This window comes from Thamnophis sirtalis, unplaced genomic scaffold, assembly GCF_051295495.1.
Source record: "Thamnophis sirtalis isolate CommonGarterSnake01/CBP01778 unplaced genomic scaffold, rThaSir2_p1.2 scaffold_15, whole genome shotgun sequence".
Classification (NCBI taxonomy): Eukaryota; Metazoa; Chordata; class Lepidosauria; order Squamata; family Natricidae; genus Thamnophis; species Thamnophis sirtalis.
Window position 1 is genome coordinate 23,320,628 of NW_028261395.1, and position 18,051 is coordinate 23,338,678.

General features: G+C 41.2%; 1 protein-coding gene across 2 annotated transcripts in view; it reads left to right on the forward strand.

The window, feature by feature from the left end:
- ADK (adenosine kinase) overlaps positions 1 to 18,051 on the forward strand; it is a 280,290-nt gene that overhangs the window by 77,241 nt on the left and 184,998 nt on the right. For both annotated transcript variants that reach the window (XM_087702333.1, XM_014062802.2), the window contains exon 4: positions 15,251 to 15,329. In XM_087702333.1, the coding sequence (XP_087558459.1) occupies positions 15,251 to 15,329 (79 nt within the window). The remainder of the gene's footprint in view (positions 1 to 15,250; positions 15,330 to 18,051) is intronic.

The following is an 18,051-nucleotide window of genomic DNA, read 5'->3' on the forward strand; positions in this document are numbered from 1 at the left end:
ATTCATAGATGGGATTTGATTTGATGTATAACTTTTTGACATCATGGACATCAAAGGTCAGTCTAGGTCAGTGGTTCTCAACCTGTGGGTCGGGACCCCTTTGTGGGGTCGAACGACCCTTTCACAGGAGTCGCCTAAGACCATCAGAAAACACATATTTTCAAAAAATATGGAAAACAAAAAATAATTTTATGGTTGGGAGTCACCACAACATGAGGAACTGTATTAAAGGGTCGTGGCATTAGGAAGGGTGAGACCCACTGGTCTAGGTAGAGCCAAGTCATGGTGGAAAGGAGCATCATTGGACCCAGGAGGTGACAAGTGGCCACTCAGCCAACTCATGTAGGGACTTGGATTCAAATTGGCTGGTTACCCTGACAAAATGCTGTTACGAGATTTAAAATAGACTTTTACCCAAATGTAAGAGTATATGCACCTAGTGGTTAAAACGCTGGGCTTGTTGGTTGGAAGGTTGGCCATTCGAGACTCAAGCACTCCGTGATGGGGTGAGCTCCCATTAATTGTGCCAGCTCCTGCCCACTTAGCAGTTTAAAAGCATGCAAGTGAGAGTAGATAAATAGGTACCACTTTGGTGGGAAGGTAACAGCCTTCCCTGTGCCTCAGTGTATATAGCAGTCATGGGGAACCTTTTCGGCACCAAGTGCCAAAAAGGGAGCACTTCGTACATGTGCATGCTCGTCTTGGCACGACCAGGAGGAGGATCTGCCCAGGGGACATGCGCACACTGGAAAATGTACTTCCGGTTGTTGGCGTGCGCATGTGCGCCAGCCAGCAAGTCTTCTGATTATTGACATGCATGCACGCACCAATCAGCTGGCTAGCACGCATGCTCACACCAGAAAACGGAAGACCAGCTCTTACGGTTTCCATCACTGACACACACACAAAGGGCAACTGATTATCGCATGCGCATGCACGCCACAAACCCAGAAGAGGAACGGCGACGCCACTCGTGACAGGCAACATGGCTTCGTGTGGCACTTCAGGTACCCGTGCCATAGGTTCGCCATCACGGGTATATAGAGTCTTCAGACAACAGTGGTGCTTTTGCCTAAGAAACAGAGATGAGCAGCGCCCCCTAGAGTCAGACATAACTGGACAAGGGAAATCTTTACCTTTATCTATATGTGTTTTTTTCCTCCTTTTAATAATTGTATGAGCTCCAACATTGGAGGTGAAATACCAGGGCAAATCACATCTGTTGTATTTTGCCCAGACGTAATTAAGATGAATTAAGTCACATATTGATGTTATGCATACACTTATAAAAACAATTCCATATTAATAAAACAATAGCAATGCCTAGGATACAGCCAGCAAGCAGACAACCAAAGTTGAAATCAATTTAGTTGGAAATTAATTTACATTTCCTGTCAGAAGCCAAGATTTTAAAAATGGCTCTATATACGTTCATTTAACATGAAATTAACACATGATAACAAACAATAATAGATGTCAGTCTCATTTTCCCTTAAGGTGTTTTGGAGGAAGTATCACTGCGCTAAAGGTTTTCTCTCTGGGAAATTATAGCTTATTTCTTTCAGGAGTCTTAAAAACATGGAATACTGTAAGACATTTCTTCAAGTATTTGGAGCCTAGTGAGATTTATAGCTGCATTTAACAGTTTGTTTGGTAGACAGGCAGACAAATAAATAGATATTCTGGATTTCCTCCAAAGGCTTAAGACAGGACAGAAAATTTATCCTCCAACTTTATTTAAGCTTATTCATTTCTTCCTTCATTCCTTCCTTCCTTCATTACTTCATTCATTCATTCTCAGACATTTTAAAATATTCACATAAAACTTAATTCAGATAAAGAAGTCAGTAAATAGCTATAACATTTTCTTGTTACAAGATATCCCTTGCCATTCATTTGTTACAAATGTGAAAAGACTAAATCCAGTGTAATTATTAAAAACTGCTTCCTAATACCCCTTTAATTCAGAACACATTGGAGCTGTTTGAACCTTTCTACATGAACCTTAAAATAATAAATGAAAGAATAAAAGCAAAATGTTAGAAACGGTTGCATTTACGTGTTTGAATCTGGCTGGTTTTGGAACCATTTTTAATATTGCATCTTAAGTATTTTAAGTGGCTAAAAGTGAGTTAGAAGCTGCTGAGAATTTTAATGTGACTGAATTTTAAGATAGAGTGTTCTGCAAAGCAACAGTCGCACCAATGTTTAAGGCTTGTGTCTTCTCATGAATTTGGGGGACAAGCCCTCTTGGGGCATCAGTGCTTGTAGGAATCTCCCTTCAGGGGGACTTCCCTGGTAGATCTGCTGTCAGACTGGTGCAGATGGTCCCGAGAGAGAAAAAGAGATGTCTAGGTAAGAAAGGAGAGATAATAGTGATTCAAAGTTGGCATGTGGGACTGCTTCAATTAATGGCAGGAAGATTGAGAAATGAATTAGAAAGAGAGAAATTAGGGAATTCTTGGTGAGCATCCAAAGGGAGCAGAATGTCCCAAAACAATGGTCAAGTTTTACCAGCTATTTTGCATTGTCTGAAAGACTGTCTCCCAAATTGGATCTTCAGAAATGGGACAATGGTCACCTTATTCCCATTCTTCCCATAGTGGTATTCATTGCAAACATTGCCTGATGTAGCAATAGCACTTAGGCTTATATACCGCTTCACATAGTGCTTTATTCCCCTCTAAGTGGTTTACAGAGTCGGTCTCTTACTCCCAACAATCTGGGTTCTCATTTTACCCACCTTGGAAGGATGGAAAGCTGAGTCAACCTTGAGCCTGGTGAGACCTGAACTGCCAAACTGCTGGCAGTCAGCAGAAGTAGCCTGCAGTACCGCATTCCAATCACTGCGCCACCACGTCTCTGTGAAAACAGTTGCACTGTAGCTAAAAAGAAAATACCCTTTTCAAATACTCTACTGTAGGGGTATCCAACCTTGGCAACTTTAAGACTTGTACACTTCAACTCCCAGCCAGCCAGCATGGGGAATTCTGGGAGTTGAAATCCACAAGTCGTAAGGTTGCTGAGGTGGGATACCCTTGCTCTACTATGTATAATCTTTTCAGGTCTCCATCTGATGCCGGAATCTGATAGTTTAGGTTTTGCTATCCTAGAGAATAAGAAAGGTGATTGACAGGCCTCTCCCAAAATTCTGTTGTTCTTTAAGTAGAACTTTGGAACAACAGGTTTGAGCTGACACTTCATAGAAAGTTTAGAATGCGGTTTTACTCCACTTTTCCTATCATCTGTACCTTGGATTAATCAGCCTCCAACTACGACTCCAATTATCACAAGTCAATAGAAAGTACCACATCCGATTGTGGGACCTTAGTTGACTAACTGAACCATTAAAATGTTCACCAAAAATTTACATGGCATTCCATGACAGATAGCAAAAAAAAAAAAAAAAAATCAATAAAGATTGGCAATTTAGCCTTAAAAGAATTGTAAAATCTTTATTGTTTGATGCAGCATTTTTTTTAAAAAAAGATCTGTTTAGGTAGCAGGGCAGACAGGTCATTAAGGTCCAGCCCTAGAACCATTAAATACTGACAAAATTAGAATAGAATAGAATAACAGAGTTGGAAGGGACCTTGGAGGTCTTCTAGTCCAACCCCCTGTCTAGGCAGGAAACTCTACACCACTTCAGACAAGTGGATATCCAACATCTTCTTAAAAACTTCCAGTTTGGGAGCATTCACAACTTCTGGAGGCAAGTTGTGTAGATGAATACATAATTGCAAAAGTAAAAAAGTTAACCTTAAAGTCAATTTTAGAGCCCCTCCAAGTATAAACAGCACAGATGTGTCTTAAAAGGACATGTGCCTGGCCTGAGGAACAGCATAAGTTTCCAGGGAGAGATCTCAAAACAATGAACAAAGAAGTAAAATGCCTCTTTTGATAATGATGAGGAAAGGGTCTTTAATTGTCTTTTTTGGGATTGCCTCCACTGTAAGAAGTCCCACGTCTAAGTCTATAAGTAACCTCAAGCAGAGCATAACTAGAACAAGAATGTCTGATTTTCTTAGTTTGTTTATTTAAGGATGTGTACGGCTGGTCAACTCACAGAAATGCAGCTGTATGACATACCACAATAAGAGCAGTCAATAACAACAACAAAACCCCAAATGATAATAAGCAAAACAGGCAGTTGAGGCACACTAGCATATTCTACCTCCCAGGACGAGGCCAGCTGACATTCCTGCCCCAAGGCCTGAGGGCCAACCAAATTTTTAAAGCTTTCCTGAAGGCCAACAGAGTTGGGGCCATGAATGCCTCTTTAATGATGAGATATGGCAGGTCCTTCACTATAGTCTTAAAAACAAGCTGCCTTAGCTCAGATGCTCAGTCCAGTACAGGAAGTCCTTGACTTACAACCATTCATTTAGTGACCTTTTGAAGTCACAACAGTGACCGTTGCAACATCCCCATGGTCACTTGATTAAAATTCAGATGCTTGGCAACTGGTTCACGTTGGTGACGGGTGCTTTCTTCCAAGGTCATGTGATCCAAGCAAAGTCAATTTGGAAGCCAGATTCACTTTACACCTGTGTTACTAACTTAACAACTGCAGTGATTCATTTGACAACTACGGCAAGAAATGTTGTAAAGTGGAGACATTAACAAATGTACTGCTTATCATTGGAAATTTTGGGCTCAGTTGAGAACTACCTGTATTCTCACATGATGACATCCTTATGGGATGGACAATTGCCTTTCCCATTTATGTTCTCCTGTAACTAATACACTGAACTTTATTGCCTTCATTATTGGATTCCCTTAGAGCTCAATGCCTCCTGTTTGTTTGTTTATTTAAGAAAATTTATATTGCCATCCAACTCACTCTCAGGAACGCCAGGCAGCTTAAAAGGATAAAAGTCCAATACAAACACAATAAAGAAGCAGTAACCACCCACTCACCCATCCCCCTCCTGGCGATAATAATCAAATAAGTCACTTAAGGAGTTCCATCCCACTCAGGGGTCCCAGAATCTTTCAGAGTGGGCAGCTGCCATAAATTTAATAAAAAGTAATATGTTGCTAAACAATTGTTTGGCTTCAAAATTCACTCAAAAGGCGAGCCATGAAAAAGCAGTCCTTGTGGAATAGTGGTGGTAGTTCTCATACTTGGTCCTTCCCAGGAGTGAAATCCAGCAGATTGTGACAGGTTCTCGAGAACCGGGTGCGGAAATTTTGAGTAGTTCAGAGAATCGGTAGCAGAAATTTTGAGTAATTTGGAGAACCGGCAAATGGTACCTCTGGTTGTCCCCAGAGTGGGGTGGGAATGGAGATTTTGCAGTATCCTTCCCCTGCCACACCCACCAAGCCACACCATGCCCACCAAGCCATGCCCACAGAACCAGTAGTAAAAAAAAATGAATTTCACCACTTGTCATTCCCAATATCCTTACTCAGTTTCCTTTTTTTTTTTTAAACCACAATCACTGCTGTATATAACCTTTCTCTTCTAAACAGATACCTTTCTTTCCATATAAAACCCAAATCCTTCCCATTCTAGTTTTGGAGTAAGAGTGAAAGGAACTTGAAATACATGGTTGAACATCCATGTGTTTGCCCATTTCTCCAAGTCTTTCATTCTAATTCCAAAGAGCTTTTAAAATGTGTGTTGCTTTCCAATATGTCTTCACTTTTTTCTAGTATTGTTGCAGTGGGCATTTGAATTCAGACCTACATACCAAATGCAATCCAGAGGATAATACATTTGATAAAGAGACAATATTTGACAGATAATCCCATTGGACACTTTTATTCAAGTGCTTAATGTTTGGCAGATGTAAAAGGTAGTTCTCACACAGTCAGAGGAAGACATGAAAGTAGATATGATCATTGTCAGAACAAGGGACCAATTGAAACTGGGTCTCCAGTCTGAAGGAGAGGCAAGACAAGGGAAAACATTGGAGAAAAGTTTAAATCTTGGTTTTGCATTTGGGGCTTATGTTTGAAATACAGCAGTCACTGGGACTCTTTCATAATGTTTTTTTGATAACAATAAAAGTACTGATCAGAAGCTTCTGGGTTCTTATGTGCCCGTTAATTGTTCTCAATCCAACCTGCTGTAGGTTGGCCCGTAATAGCACATTTCTTGAAAGTGACACATTGTTGAAAGTGTCATCTTGTTGGTTTTATTTAGCATTTCCTATAGGTATTGATTGATGTAGCAAAAGGAATAGCAGAACCTGGGGGCAGAGGCAAAAGAGGAAGCAGCATTGTGTCTCTTTGTTGTTGTTACTTGTTAAGTTGTATCCCACCCATTGCAACGCTATGGACAACCTTCCTCCAGACCTTCCTGTCCTCTACCATCCTCTGCAGTCCATTTAAGCTCACACCTACTGCTTTGATGACTCCATCCAGCCACCTCATTCTCTGTCGTCCCTTTCTTCTTTTGCCTTCAATCTTTCCAAGCATCAGGCTCTTCTCCAGTGAGTCCTTCCTTCTCATTAGGTGGCCAAAATATTTGAGTTTCATCTTCAGGATCTGGCCTTCTAAAGAGCAGTCAGGGTGGATCTCTAGGATTGACCGGTTGGCTTGCCTTGCAATCCAAGGGACTCGCAGGAGTCTTCTCCAACACCATAGTTCAAAGGACTCAATTCTTTGGTGCTCAGCCTTTCTTATGGTCCAACTTTCCCAGCCGTACATTGCAACTGGGGCGGGGAGAGGAATTGTGTCTCTACACAGCTGCAAATTGACTAAATGCGATCCTTTTTGAATTCTGTTGATTTTGTCTAGCACCAAAATGGTGTTGACTATTAGTTGAATAGATTCCTCTGCATAAGCACAAGTAATAATAAATCATTTTAATTGGAACTTCACATGTGGTCCTGTTTTACATCCCTGACACTAATCAACTCAACTCACTCAAAACGTTTCAATGGGATTCAAGAAGGGTTGGATTTGGTCAATTTGGGGCTACGTAGAGATTCTCTGCAGCTTCCTCTTTTGACCCTGCCTCCAGAATCTGCCGCTCCTACATTGATTGATTTGATGTGACTTGATTTCTATTGCCGCCCATCTCAGCCAAGTGATCCAGAGTAGCTTACAATTATAAAACCATAAAACAGTTAAAACAATTTAAAACAATGAAACTATAAAAACATTCAAAAATAAATAAATAAGTGCAGCAGCCAAGATAGTTAACTGAAACAAGCTTTGAGAAGCAAATAACAATTAATTAATTTCTATCTCCTATCTCAAATGTGGCCTTCGGATTGTGACTCTGACTGTTCTCAAATTTCAGGTTTCAGTCGGGATAATTCAAAATCAGTATGTAGACAGACAGATAGCAAAAGCATACAGGAAGATTGCCTGGCTTAACAGAGAGGCTGAAATCCAGCAGTTTACCAGAGATAACTGGCCTGCTAATTCAGCCTCTGTGTATGAAGAGATTTACTTATTTCTTTTTCCCAATATTCTGTTTTGTCGCCATCAAAGACAAGCCAAGAAAATCATTAACAAAAACCATGGCTATGAAGTTCTACATCAGCTATTCAGCATAAGATTGGAATTCCCCTGGAACGCTGAGTGCTTTTATCTGGGAGCACGGCTTACGAACCCCAAGGTTTTGAACAGCTATTAATTACATATTTTGCCAGTAATGAAATGAGTGGAAATTAAGCACTTAAACAACAATCTTTCCCCCTTGCCCTTGATAATAACAAGTGTGACTTACAACTAGCCACATTTAGAAGATGAGTGCATTAATAGTCACGCATATACTACAGATTTGAAAGTTTATATGTTTTTATAGAATGAAAATGGCAACTCCTTATAGGAGTATTTATTATTTTCAAAATAAAATTACCTCAAACTAGTGCTTTATTTTCCAAAACCACTTCTTCTAAACAAATAGCAACTAAATCAGAAGTCACTAATTCTAAACAGATTCCATGTTATGAAGAACAGATGTTTATATATGAAAGAGACAATTTGCCTGTGCATTTTCGAAGATTCATAGCTTTGAAATATTTTACCACAAACGTTAGGAGTTGAAAAAAAATGGACTTAAATGTCAGTTTAATAGATGCTAAAAGAACATTTTCCACATACGTTTACATTTAAACAATATTGAAACAAGATGTAAAAAAGTAACTTGGGCACAAAAGTAAGGTTAAAACATTAGCTCTGTGATTTAAAGACTTTATTTTCTTTTTAGTAAAGTCAGCAAGCTTTATCCATGTTTTTTTTTAAAAAAAATCTCAACTTTAAAAGCCACTTTTTTTGCTATTAACTGAAAGTTCCTTGAATGCTGTGCAAAATTTCTGAGATAAATAAGTTGGGAGATTCTAACATTAACTGTTTGACAGTAATAGGTCTAAAATAAATATTTGTCAGTGGTTGATATTTAAGTTAGATTTCTGTATATTTTTTTGAATTTAAAGATGGTTTAAATGATTCTTATTTACCAAGCAGATATGGAAATCAGAGAACATTGTTTACTGATACTATTTCATGCTTTTTAAAACATTATTTTGATAACCTACTTTCCTCTCTCAAGGTAAGCGTAGCATATAACATTCCCCCTGTTAGGGTGGTTGGTAATTCCCCTCCTCCGCCCCAAAATTACAATCAGTTATGTATTTTTGCTTAACCGAACATGTCATTTAAAACTATTTTGTGCAAAAACTCTAAATTCTGTAAGATATTAAAATGGTCTCTGGACACGAAGTCTGGTTTTGTGGTATCTTTATGCCAGGCAAATGTTTTTTTTAATCCACCTCACCCCACTCAAAAGTGGTTGGCAGTTTGAACAACAGGATTAGATACTTGTTTTCTGTTTTCAGGCCATTCCACATAGCAAAAAAAAAATCCAGTTTAATCTCTGGTTTAAAGTTTGGAAAAGTTGTTAATCCACCACTGCTTCTTTGATCAAAGTGCTTGTATTTTGGGGGAAAAGAGATGTGATTTTGAGTTAAGCAAGTAAATTAATTAAAGAAATGAAGTTAAAGCACCCCTTTCTCTTACATTTCAAATTTGATACCGTGTTTCCCCAAAAATAAGACAGGGTCTTATTTCCCCCCCCATAAGTGTTTAGCCTTATTTTCTGGGGAGGTTGTATTATTTTTTAAAGTGCAGGAGGCCCTTTAACCTCAGCCCACCGATCAGCTGATCCAGAAAGGGCTGGAAATTTTGTTTCTGGCACACACTTGCCAGCCCTAGTATCGCTGGGCCTGCTGCTCTTTTTGCGGCCGCCACTAAGAGAAGGGGCGCAGTAGCTGGGGTTTGTGGCAGCGGCCTCTGTGAGGCTGTTCAGTGTGGATGGCAGGTGCATGTGGGACACGTGAGGCATGTTCCACCCTTCCCCCCCCCCAGGAAATGGTGGGGACCGGCTGCGCATCTGTTTAAATATTTTCAGGGAGGACTTATTTTGGGGAGAGGGCTTATTTTAGCACATGCGCTCAAAAGTCTGATTGGGTTTATTATCCGGAGAGGTCTTATTTTCGGGGAAACAGGGCAATTCACTCCTAAGTTTAGCAGAATCATTGCAAAATCAAGATTTTATAATCATGAGTAAAATGCTGGCCACCACTGTAGATGGAGATGCCAGATTATTGTTTTGGGGGGAATTGTTTTGTTCCTGTGGCAGAAATAAATGAATAAATAAATACACACACACTGATTTTGTTGGCTTTTAAAATTAAAACAAGTTAGATAAACTGAAATATACGACACGCTAAAAATAATTGAGATGCAGTATCTTGGCTCTAAGCATCATAGTCTCATAACTGAAACCAAACCTTCATATAACTTGTTAAAAAAACAGTTTCATTTCACATAAGCAGAGCTGAAATTAATCTGGTTTTAGCTTTGCTTAGCTAAGGTGCTGATGGCACCTAATCTTGTGGTGAAAGAATCCGGGTGAGGCTGGCTGGTTCCTATATTATAATTTTGTGTTACATCCTGTGTCAAGACTGACTTGTTAATCAGTGATGATAAATCTCTTGTTTTTAGTGGAACAACTGATGTTTAGCTTTGAAGACATGGTTTTGAAGGTCTGTGGTTTTTTTATATATATTATTATTCCTTAAAGTACAGAATACAGAATAACAGGGACCTTGTAGGTCATCTACTCCAACTCACTTTGACAACAATCTTGTTAGTGTTAGGTTATGTTTATTGAGGTATAAAAAAGTGGAAAGCAGTTTCTAGATAAATGTAAGTTTGCTCCTTCACTTGCTGTATAAAATTCTCACAAAATAAGGAAGGAGGCATTGATTGACCCTTATTGTGATGTGCTCTTGTGCTGAATTCAGAACAAAACAGTCCCATTTAGGTCATTGAGAAGCCTTTGGAGGGTTTCAGGTACTCTGTGGTCCAGGGGTAGAAAGCTTAGAGCTGTGATGGCAAACCTATGGCATGTGTGCCACAGGTGGCATGTGAGCCATTGCCCCAGCTCAGCTGCACCGCGCATGATACGCACCTCCCGCTGGCCAGCTGATTTCCAGGTCTCGGCCATGCATGTGGGAGGTGCACGCGGGGGCACGGGGAGTTCACATGTGCGCATGCATGAGGGGCAGGGGGAATGTCATTGCCTGTCCCCCCCGGCAGCCCGTGTTTGGTCCCATGAGGCTTCTGGGAGGTCTACCAGGGCCAAAACAGGGTTCAGGGGGGTCGCACGCACATGCATGGGGGAGGGGCACACAGGGAAAATTGTATTATGGGTGTGGGCACACGCATACGCTGTCACGTGCATGCATGCGCTTTCCCCACATGAGGACAAAAGGATTAGCCATCACTGGCTTTGAGGGCTAATGCGGGTAATCCTCAGTTTACAACTGGACAATGGTCGTAAATCATATCATTGCCATTTTTAAGATCTTTTTGTGCAGTCATTAAGCAAATGCAGCTAAATGAATCCATTGTTTTCTAGTGGGCATTTTTGTTGGAACTGGGTTATAAATAGCTTTTTGGGGAGGTCTGCTGTAACTACAAATGGCTGTTTGGTGACCAGTGGTTAAGTGAAGACCGACTGCAGTTGGAAGTTTTCAATCCAGCAGCCGGCAATGTTCAGGCCACATAGAAATGTTGCACAAACTTTGAGTTGGTGCCTCCTTCTCAAGACTAGGAAGAGAATGACCCAAAAGTCTGTTGACTTGAAGGAGCACAAATTAAAAATCCTAGGATTGAAAGGCTGTGGCTGACCGACATATTAGATTGGTTCCTGTGTACAGTAGTGCAACTGAATGGAGTTAGCAGTGTGTTTACTGGCCAGATGCCCTTCCTGTCGCCAATGCGGAGTTTTGTTCAAAAGATATATTGTGCCCGGAGAGAGAAATATCAGCCTCTACCTGGGGTCGAACTCATAGCCTCCTGATTGTGAGGCGAGAGCTCTACCTCTAGGCCACCGCACCTCTCCTAAGTATTATAAATAAATTCCCATTAAAAAAGCAAAGGATCCATTTAATGGAGTTCATCGGTATACTACTAAAACTCTCATGTCCATAAGCTCTAATTGTATGAAAAAGTGCATCATAGGGCAAAACTTTGTAGCTGCTTGAGTGCTGCTGTGGTTTTATCACTGCTGGACTGCTGTAGTCACAGGAATCTCATTTTCAGCATTCTGTGACAGTTTCCCAGCCACTCATACAATCCCTTGCTCTGTCCCACAACTACATCTGTAAGTAAACAGTAAACACCATCACATTTGGTAACTTACCTGTAAAAGAAAGCACAGTTCACAAGGAGTAATTTTATGTTACAACCTATATTTACTTCTACATGGCAAAGAATTTAAAAATATTAGCAAGATCAACATGTGTTTCGATTACTCAAAATGCTTCTCAATCTCTCGAAATGTGCTCAACTAACTCTTCTTCCTCTCAATACAAACTTGCTAATGGCAGCCACCATGGAAATTGTGTCTGCTGTTTAATTAGCGTTCTTCAAGTCTCTATGGCTAAAAGATTTTTTTTAATCCTAATAATTGGATATTGAAAATACAAAGCAGTATGGAATTAAATTTCTGTTTTGTTCTGAGCATTGGAAAAAAATCTGGAACATGGGTTCTTATGTTATACAGCCAGAATTGTCTTCTGTGAAGTTTGTCATTTTGGATAAAATATTTCAACTGACAATATATTAGGGCCTGGTCTCAAAAAATCTCCTCAGGCAAGTTAGATGACCAGGACAAGCACAGGAGGATGATACCCCTGCATTGTACACACAGGTAGTTTTCAAGTTATGTCCACAACTGAGCCCAAAATTTCTGTCACTAAGCGAGACAGTTGCTAAGTGTGTTTTGACCCAGTTTATGACTCTTCTTGCCACAGTTGTTAAATGAATCACTACTGTTGTTAAGTTAGTAACACAGTTGTTAAATGAATCTGGCCTCCCCATTGACATTGCTTATCAGAAGGCCGCAAAAGAGTATCGCATGACCCCCCCAGGACACTGCATCCGTCATAAATATGAACCGCTTGCCAACCATCTGAATTTTGATCTAATGGCCATGAGGATATTGCAGTGGCCGTAAGTGTGAAAAATGGTCGTAAGTCACTTTTGCAGGGCCGTTGTAACTTCAAACAGTCACTAAATGAATGATTGTAAGTTGTGAACTACTTGGGCTGTATTGTGATGCAATTCTCCTTTGTACAAAATTGTCTTTCACGATTGATTTAGGACAGTGATGGTGAAACTTTTTAGCACTGAGTGCCCAAACCAGAACGTGTGTGCGCATGCGTGCGCTGGCCCCTGGTCTATGGGTTTCCGGCACCCACAAAGACCAACTGGTGCACCGGAAAACCAGAAGAGCTGCTGGCAATGGCGCACGTACCCACAGAGAAGGCTCTGTGTGCCATCATGGATTTAGAACTTGTAGAACAAAATGCAGAATTTTTTACAGGGGAACCAAATTTGCCTTGATTTAGGAATGATGTGGTGTTGGAGTGTTCAGGAATTGGGGTTGGTAAGCAGAAAGATCTAGAACAATTCTTTGGAAGAGGAACGGGAATTGGAGAAAACCAGAAAGTTGGTCTTCTATTGGGAAGCAGTCTTTTGACCAGAAAGACTGTCTTTTATTGACTTGGTTCTAGCCAGGGGTGAAATCCAGCAGGTTCTGGCAGGATCTGGAGAACCAGTAGCGGAAATTTTGAGTAGTTTGGAGAACCAGTAGCAGAAATTTTGAGTAGTTCAGAGAACCAGCAAATGCCACCTTTGGCTGACCGTAGAGTGGGGTGAGAGTGGAGATTTTGCAGTATCCTTCCCCTGGAGTGGGGCGGGAATGGAGATTTTGCAGTATCCTTCCCCTGCCACACCCACCAAGCCATGGCCACAGAACTGGTAGTAAATTTTTTTTGCATTTCACCACTGATTCAAGCTATTCTCAGCAAAAGAGACCTCCAAGAAGGGCAGGCACCATTCTCTCCCTTACACACACACAGTGAAGTAGGAATTGGAGCTGAAAGTGTAGGGAGACTCCAGATTGAAAACAGGAATGGTCTCAAAACTTTGATTAAATAAAACCAGTAAGAAGCTTTCAAAACCTGATCAATTGGAAATAAAAATTGAAGCCATCCTTCCCACAACCCTTGTGGGAAGAGCCCAAAGTGGGATTCCATAATCCAGAGGCTAATTTGTGAAATGCTAAAGTACTAGTTTCAAGATGATTTACATTAGCCTTGATTTAAGAGTTACAATTTAGATTTGCTTATTAATGTTTTCGTGAAGGACATTTAAAAACCGATTAGCATGAACTCACAGAGTTTTTTCCAAACGGAGTGCAAAGTTATTAAATATTGACTTTGCAACTTATTTAGTCTATTAAATTGTCTTATGTTGCCTTATAAATTGCCCTGTTTGTTTAGGTCTGATTAGTGCCCATAATCTCATATAAAGACAAAGCAAATTGAGCTGTTAGAACTTGAGAGTATTTTAACTCTTTCAAATAACAGTGAAATAGATTGCCATTATGAGTTCTCATTTCTCAGCCTTTTGTCTAAAATCCAGCGTAGCTTGTGGAATTTTGGGGATCCTTTCTACTGTAATTTGATCTTTATAAGTGCCAGATTTCATGCCTCTATCCTAAAGAATATATTTTTTCTTCTGTAGTTTGGCCACTGCAATCATATATAAAAATGTTTTCTCATGGTTTCCTCTGTGGGTTGAGCAAAATAGAAAAAATAGGGGGGGGGGACCCCATTCATAATGCTTTAACAGTTCCTGCTTTATCAACCTTGTCTCTTGCAAAATCAAGTGCCGTGTTTCCCCCAAAATATGAACTACTCAGAAAGTAAGTTTCAGCTTGATTTTTACATGTGCACCCCAGGCGTAGGTTCCAGCTTCTGTTACTGCTGGTTCACTCAGGGATGCGCTTTGGGCACGCACACGCTTGATGCGCACTACGCACACATGCACAGTAGTAAAAAACTAGATGGTGCCTATAACTATCTACTGCTGATAGAAACAGTTCAGGGGCGTGGCCGGCCGAGTTGCTACCTACTCCTCCAAACCGGTAGGAACCCACCTCTGGTGCACTCAATATAAGCCCTATCCCCCAAATAAGCCCTAATTAAGATCCCACCCACTCCAGGGTGCACAGGTAAAAATTAAGCTAGGGTAAGGATGGAGTGTGTGGCGCTGCCCTACTACCTACCTTTGGATAGTTGCAGCCAGGCCTCGCACACTTCAGCCCATTTCGTTTGCTGCAGCCGGCAAGGCTTTCCTGAAGTCCTCTATAGCCAATAACAGAACTCTGGATTGATCTGGAGCTTTGTTATTGGCTGCAGGGGTCTTCAGGAAAGCTTTGTTGGTCTTGCCAGACGAAGAAGTTCCTGAAGGCTTCTGATAGCGAAAAAGAGGCCGGGGCGACATGCGCAAGTGAGGTGAGTCAGTGGATGACATTCCCTCCCACTGAAAATAAGACCTGGTGCCTTTTTTGGTGGCAAAAAAAATAAAATAAGACAGGATCTTATTTTGGGGGAAACACGGTAATAGTCTATTATAGTTAATTTCCTACTGAACTGTTGCTATATCAATGTCTTAAATCACGGATGTCAAACCTGCTGCGTCAAATTGATGTCATGCAAAGTATCACAATTTTTTTTGCCTGCACGTAACTGGGGTGGGTGTGGCCTTTGCGTGATGCACCCAGCCCGCGGACCCCCAGTTTGACACCCTTGCCTTAAATTGAAATCCTCACAACGTTCCATAACATGAAGTTTTGAAATATACAGAATCACAAAATGTATTCTCTTTTTTTTCACCCTCTTTTTTTCTTCCCCTTTGTGATCTCTTTCAGATTTGAAGAACTGGTGAGAAAATTCAAGGTAGAATATCATGCTGGTGGATCTACGCAGAATTCCGTTAAAGTGGCGCAGGTTTGTCCCCTTCACAATGAATTACATCCAGGTTCAGACTTAATGGCAGAAAGATGTTTTTGATCCAAATATATTTATTTATGTAGCATAAACACAACATTATACGACTGTACCTTATTGTTGCCAACGGTATGAAGAGATGGCTGTCTGTACAAATGATCATCTGAAGTTGTAGCCGCTCTTCTGTTTCTGGGTTAAACGTGTAAATGTCCTATTTTAATTGAATAAGATGCTTAAATATTTCAGGGTGTCGTACAGTTGGGGATTTCATTGCACTTCAAACGTGTCCTTGAATAAAGCCAACAATTGTTAGAGGCTAAGCTTCATTCTTAATCTTATCTGAGACTTCATATTCGTCGAAGGAGTAAATATCTAGAAGATTTTCCACCTAATATTGGATTAAGAGTTTGAACAAGATTGGGAACAGATTTAAAACTTACCGCAATTGGAGGAAGAATCTTGCCTCAGGATTTGCAGGGGCACCTATTTGACAATATCTCCCTTCCAATGTTGAAATTAAGTGGTTTGGGGGCTGCTGTGAAGAGGTGGAGGCCTGGAGAAACAAACACCACAAAGGGGAATGAAGATCAGCAAAGAGTCTGAAAACATTTTGAGCAAGACTGCATAATTGTAAACTATTAATCTGAAAGCCATACATTCGACCAGGGGTGTCAAACTCAAGGCCCAGAGGCCAGATCTGGCCCACCAGTACTTAGATCTAGCCTGCAGGGCCGCCCTGGAAACAGCTAAGGACCGGCCCACAGTGCTTCTACCAGTAAAAATGGGCTCCTGAGCTACATTTTTGGCTGCCATGCCCTCCTGCAACCGTTTTCACTGGCAGAGGGTTGCAGGAGGCCGTGGCAGCCAAAAACGGAGCTTGGGAGCCTGTTTTCTCCAGCAGAGCGCTTGGGCCACCACAGGGACCTCCTGACAGGAGTGACTTCAAGCTGGCCACGCCCAGCTTAACACTCCAAGGTCAAACACAACTCTGATGCAGTTCTCAATGAAATCAGCGCCACTCATGTTAAGGGCATCTGTGGTGGCCCAGGCGGGGTTAGTCAAATTCATTGCTGGAGACCATTGTGGTCGAAAATGGAGCCTGAGGGGTTAGTACGTGACCCGGACAGACTCCGTTTTTGGCCATGACGTCCTCCTATAGCCCTCAGGCAGTGAAAATGGAGTCCAGGGAGGCCACGCTCGCTTTTTTGATATTGAACATATTTTGAGTTACACATTCCAGAAGTTTAAAATGTATTCTGTAATTATTTGACTAGCTGGCAATCTATACCAGACGAACAAAAATGGAACCCTTTAGAATTAAGGAGTGATCATGTGGTGAGGTGGTCACATGATCTTTCCCAACTGAAGGAACAACAAACCAAGGATTGCACAAACATGTGGAAAGGGTGGCGACAAGAGCTTCCTCTCTCATCTGGCCCTTGCTGCTGCTTTTTACGTCTCCTTTCACAGAAGAGCCTGCTGTGTCACACCCCAGTGCACCATCGTCTGTGTGTGTGTGAGCATGTGAGGCCCGTCATTAATTTGCACATTTGGCAATTATAATTAGGAATCCAAAAATGGATCATTGGCTTTTATCCGGCACACTTAAAGAGAAAAGGGACAGATGGTCCTAATGGCAGCGAGACATCATCATATGAAACAAAAGTTAGTAAGCTAGCAATACGGGGGGGGGGGGGGGGGGGGCTTAAAAACTGGGATTTACTCTCAGTGGAGCAGACAAACTAGGAAAGCTTACAACCAGCTAAATCTTAGCATCACTTTGAGGGTAAACCTGGGGAATATAAGCTTAAATAATGTAAAAGCAGCAAGAAGTCCGTGAAACGGACTTTGTTTAATGCTAAGGCAGTAGAGCCCAATAAAGAGAATAGCGATGTTCACAACAAAGACACACAAAAACTGAATACAAAAAAAATTGGCAAATCTTTTGCCTTTGCTGCACTGACTTGTATTTTTCAGGTTGCACAACGAGTTGGATTTGAACTCAGACTTTGAAAATGGTTTGGGGTTTTTTTTGGCAGCCTCCGGAATCGATAAGTTTAGTCATTGGAATGGTCTCTCAATCTGTATCTTCGGAAATGAACAAAGAGCCTTGATCAAGGAAGTAGACACAAGGATCAAATAACCTGAATAGTCTAATTATGACTCAATTAGAAATTCATCAGGCGTTCTTGGGAAACATATGACCTGACAGGACCTTCAGAGTTTCAGGTTTGGGACTTAGGCAAGCATCTCCCTGTGTCTGACTTAACATTCAACTGGGTAAGAAATCCCTGATGATTATATTTTTCAAGCATTAAGATGAGAGAACGAGGCAGATTTATGCTATTTTCATATTAGCTACGAAGAAAGGGATGCGGTGGCTCAGTGGCTAAGTTGCTGTGTTTGTCGATCAGAGAAGTCAGCAGTTTGGCAGTTCGAATCCCTAGTGCCGCGTAACGGAGTGAGCTCCCGTTACTTGTCCCAGCTTCTGCCAACCTAGCTGTTCAAAAAGCACATAAAAAATGCAAGTAGAAAAATAGAAATCACCTTTGGTGCGAAGGTAACAGCATTCCGTGCGCCTTCGGTGTTTAGTCATGCCAACCACATGACGACGGAGATGTCTTCCAACAGCGCTGGCTCTTCAGCTTTGAAACGGAGATGAGCACCGCCTCCTACAGCTGAAAACAACTAGCACATATGTGCGAGGGGAACCTTTACCGTT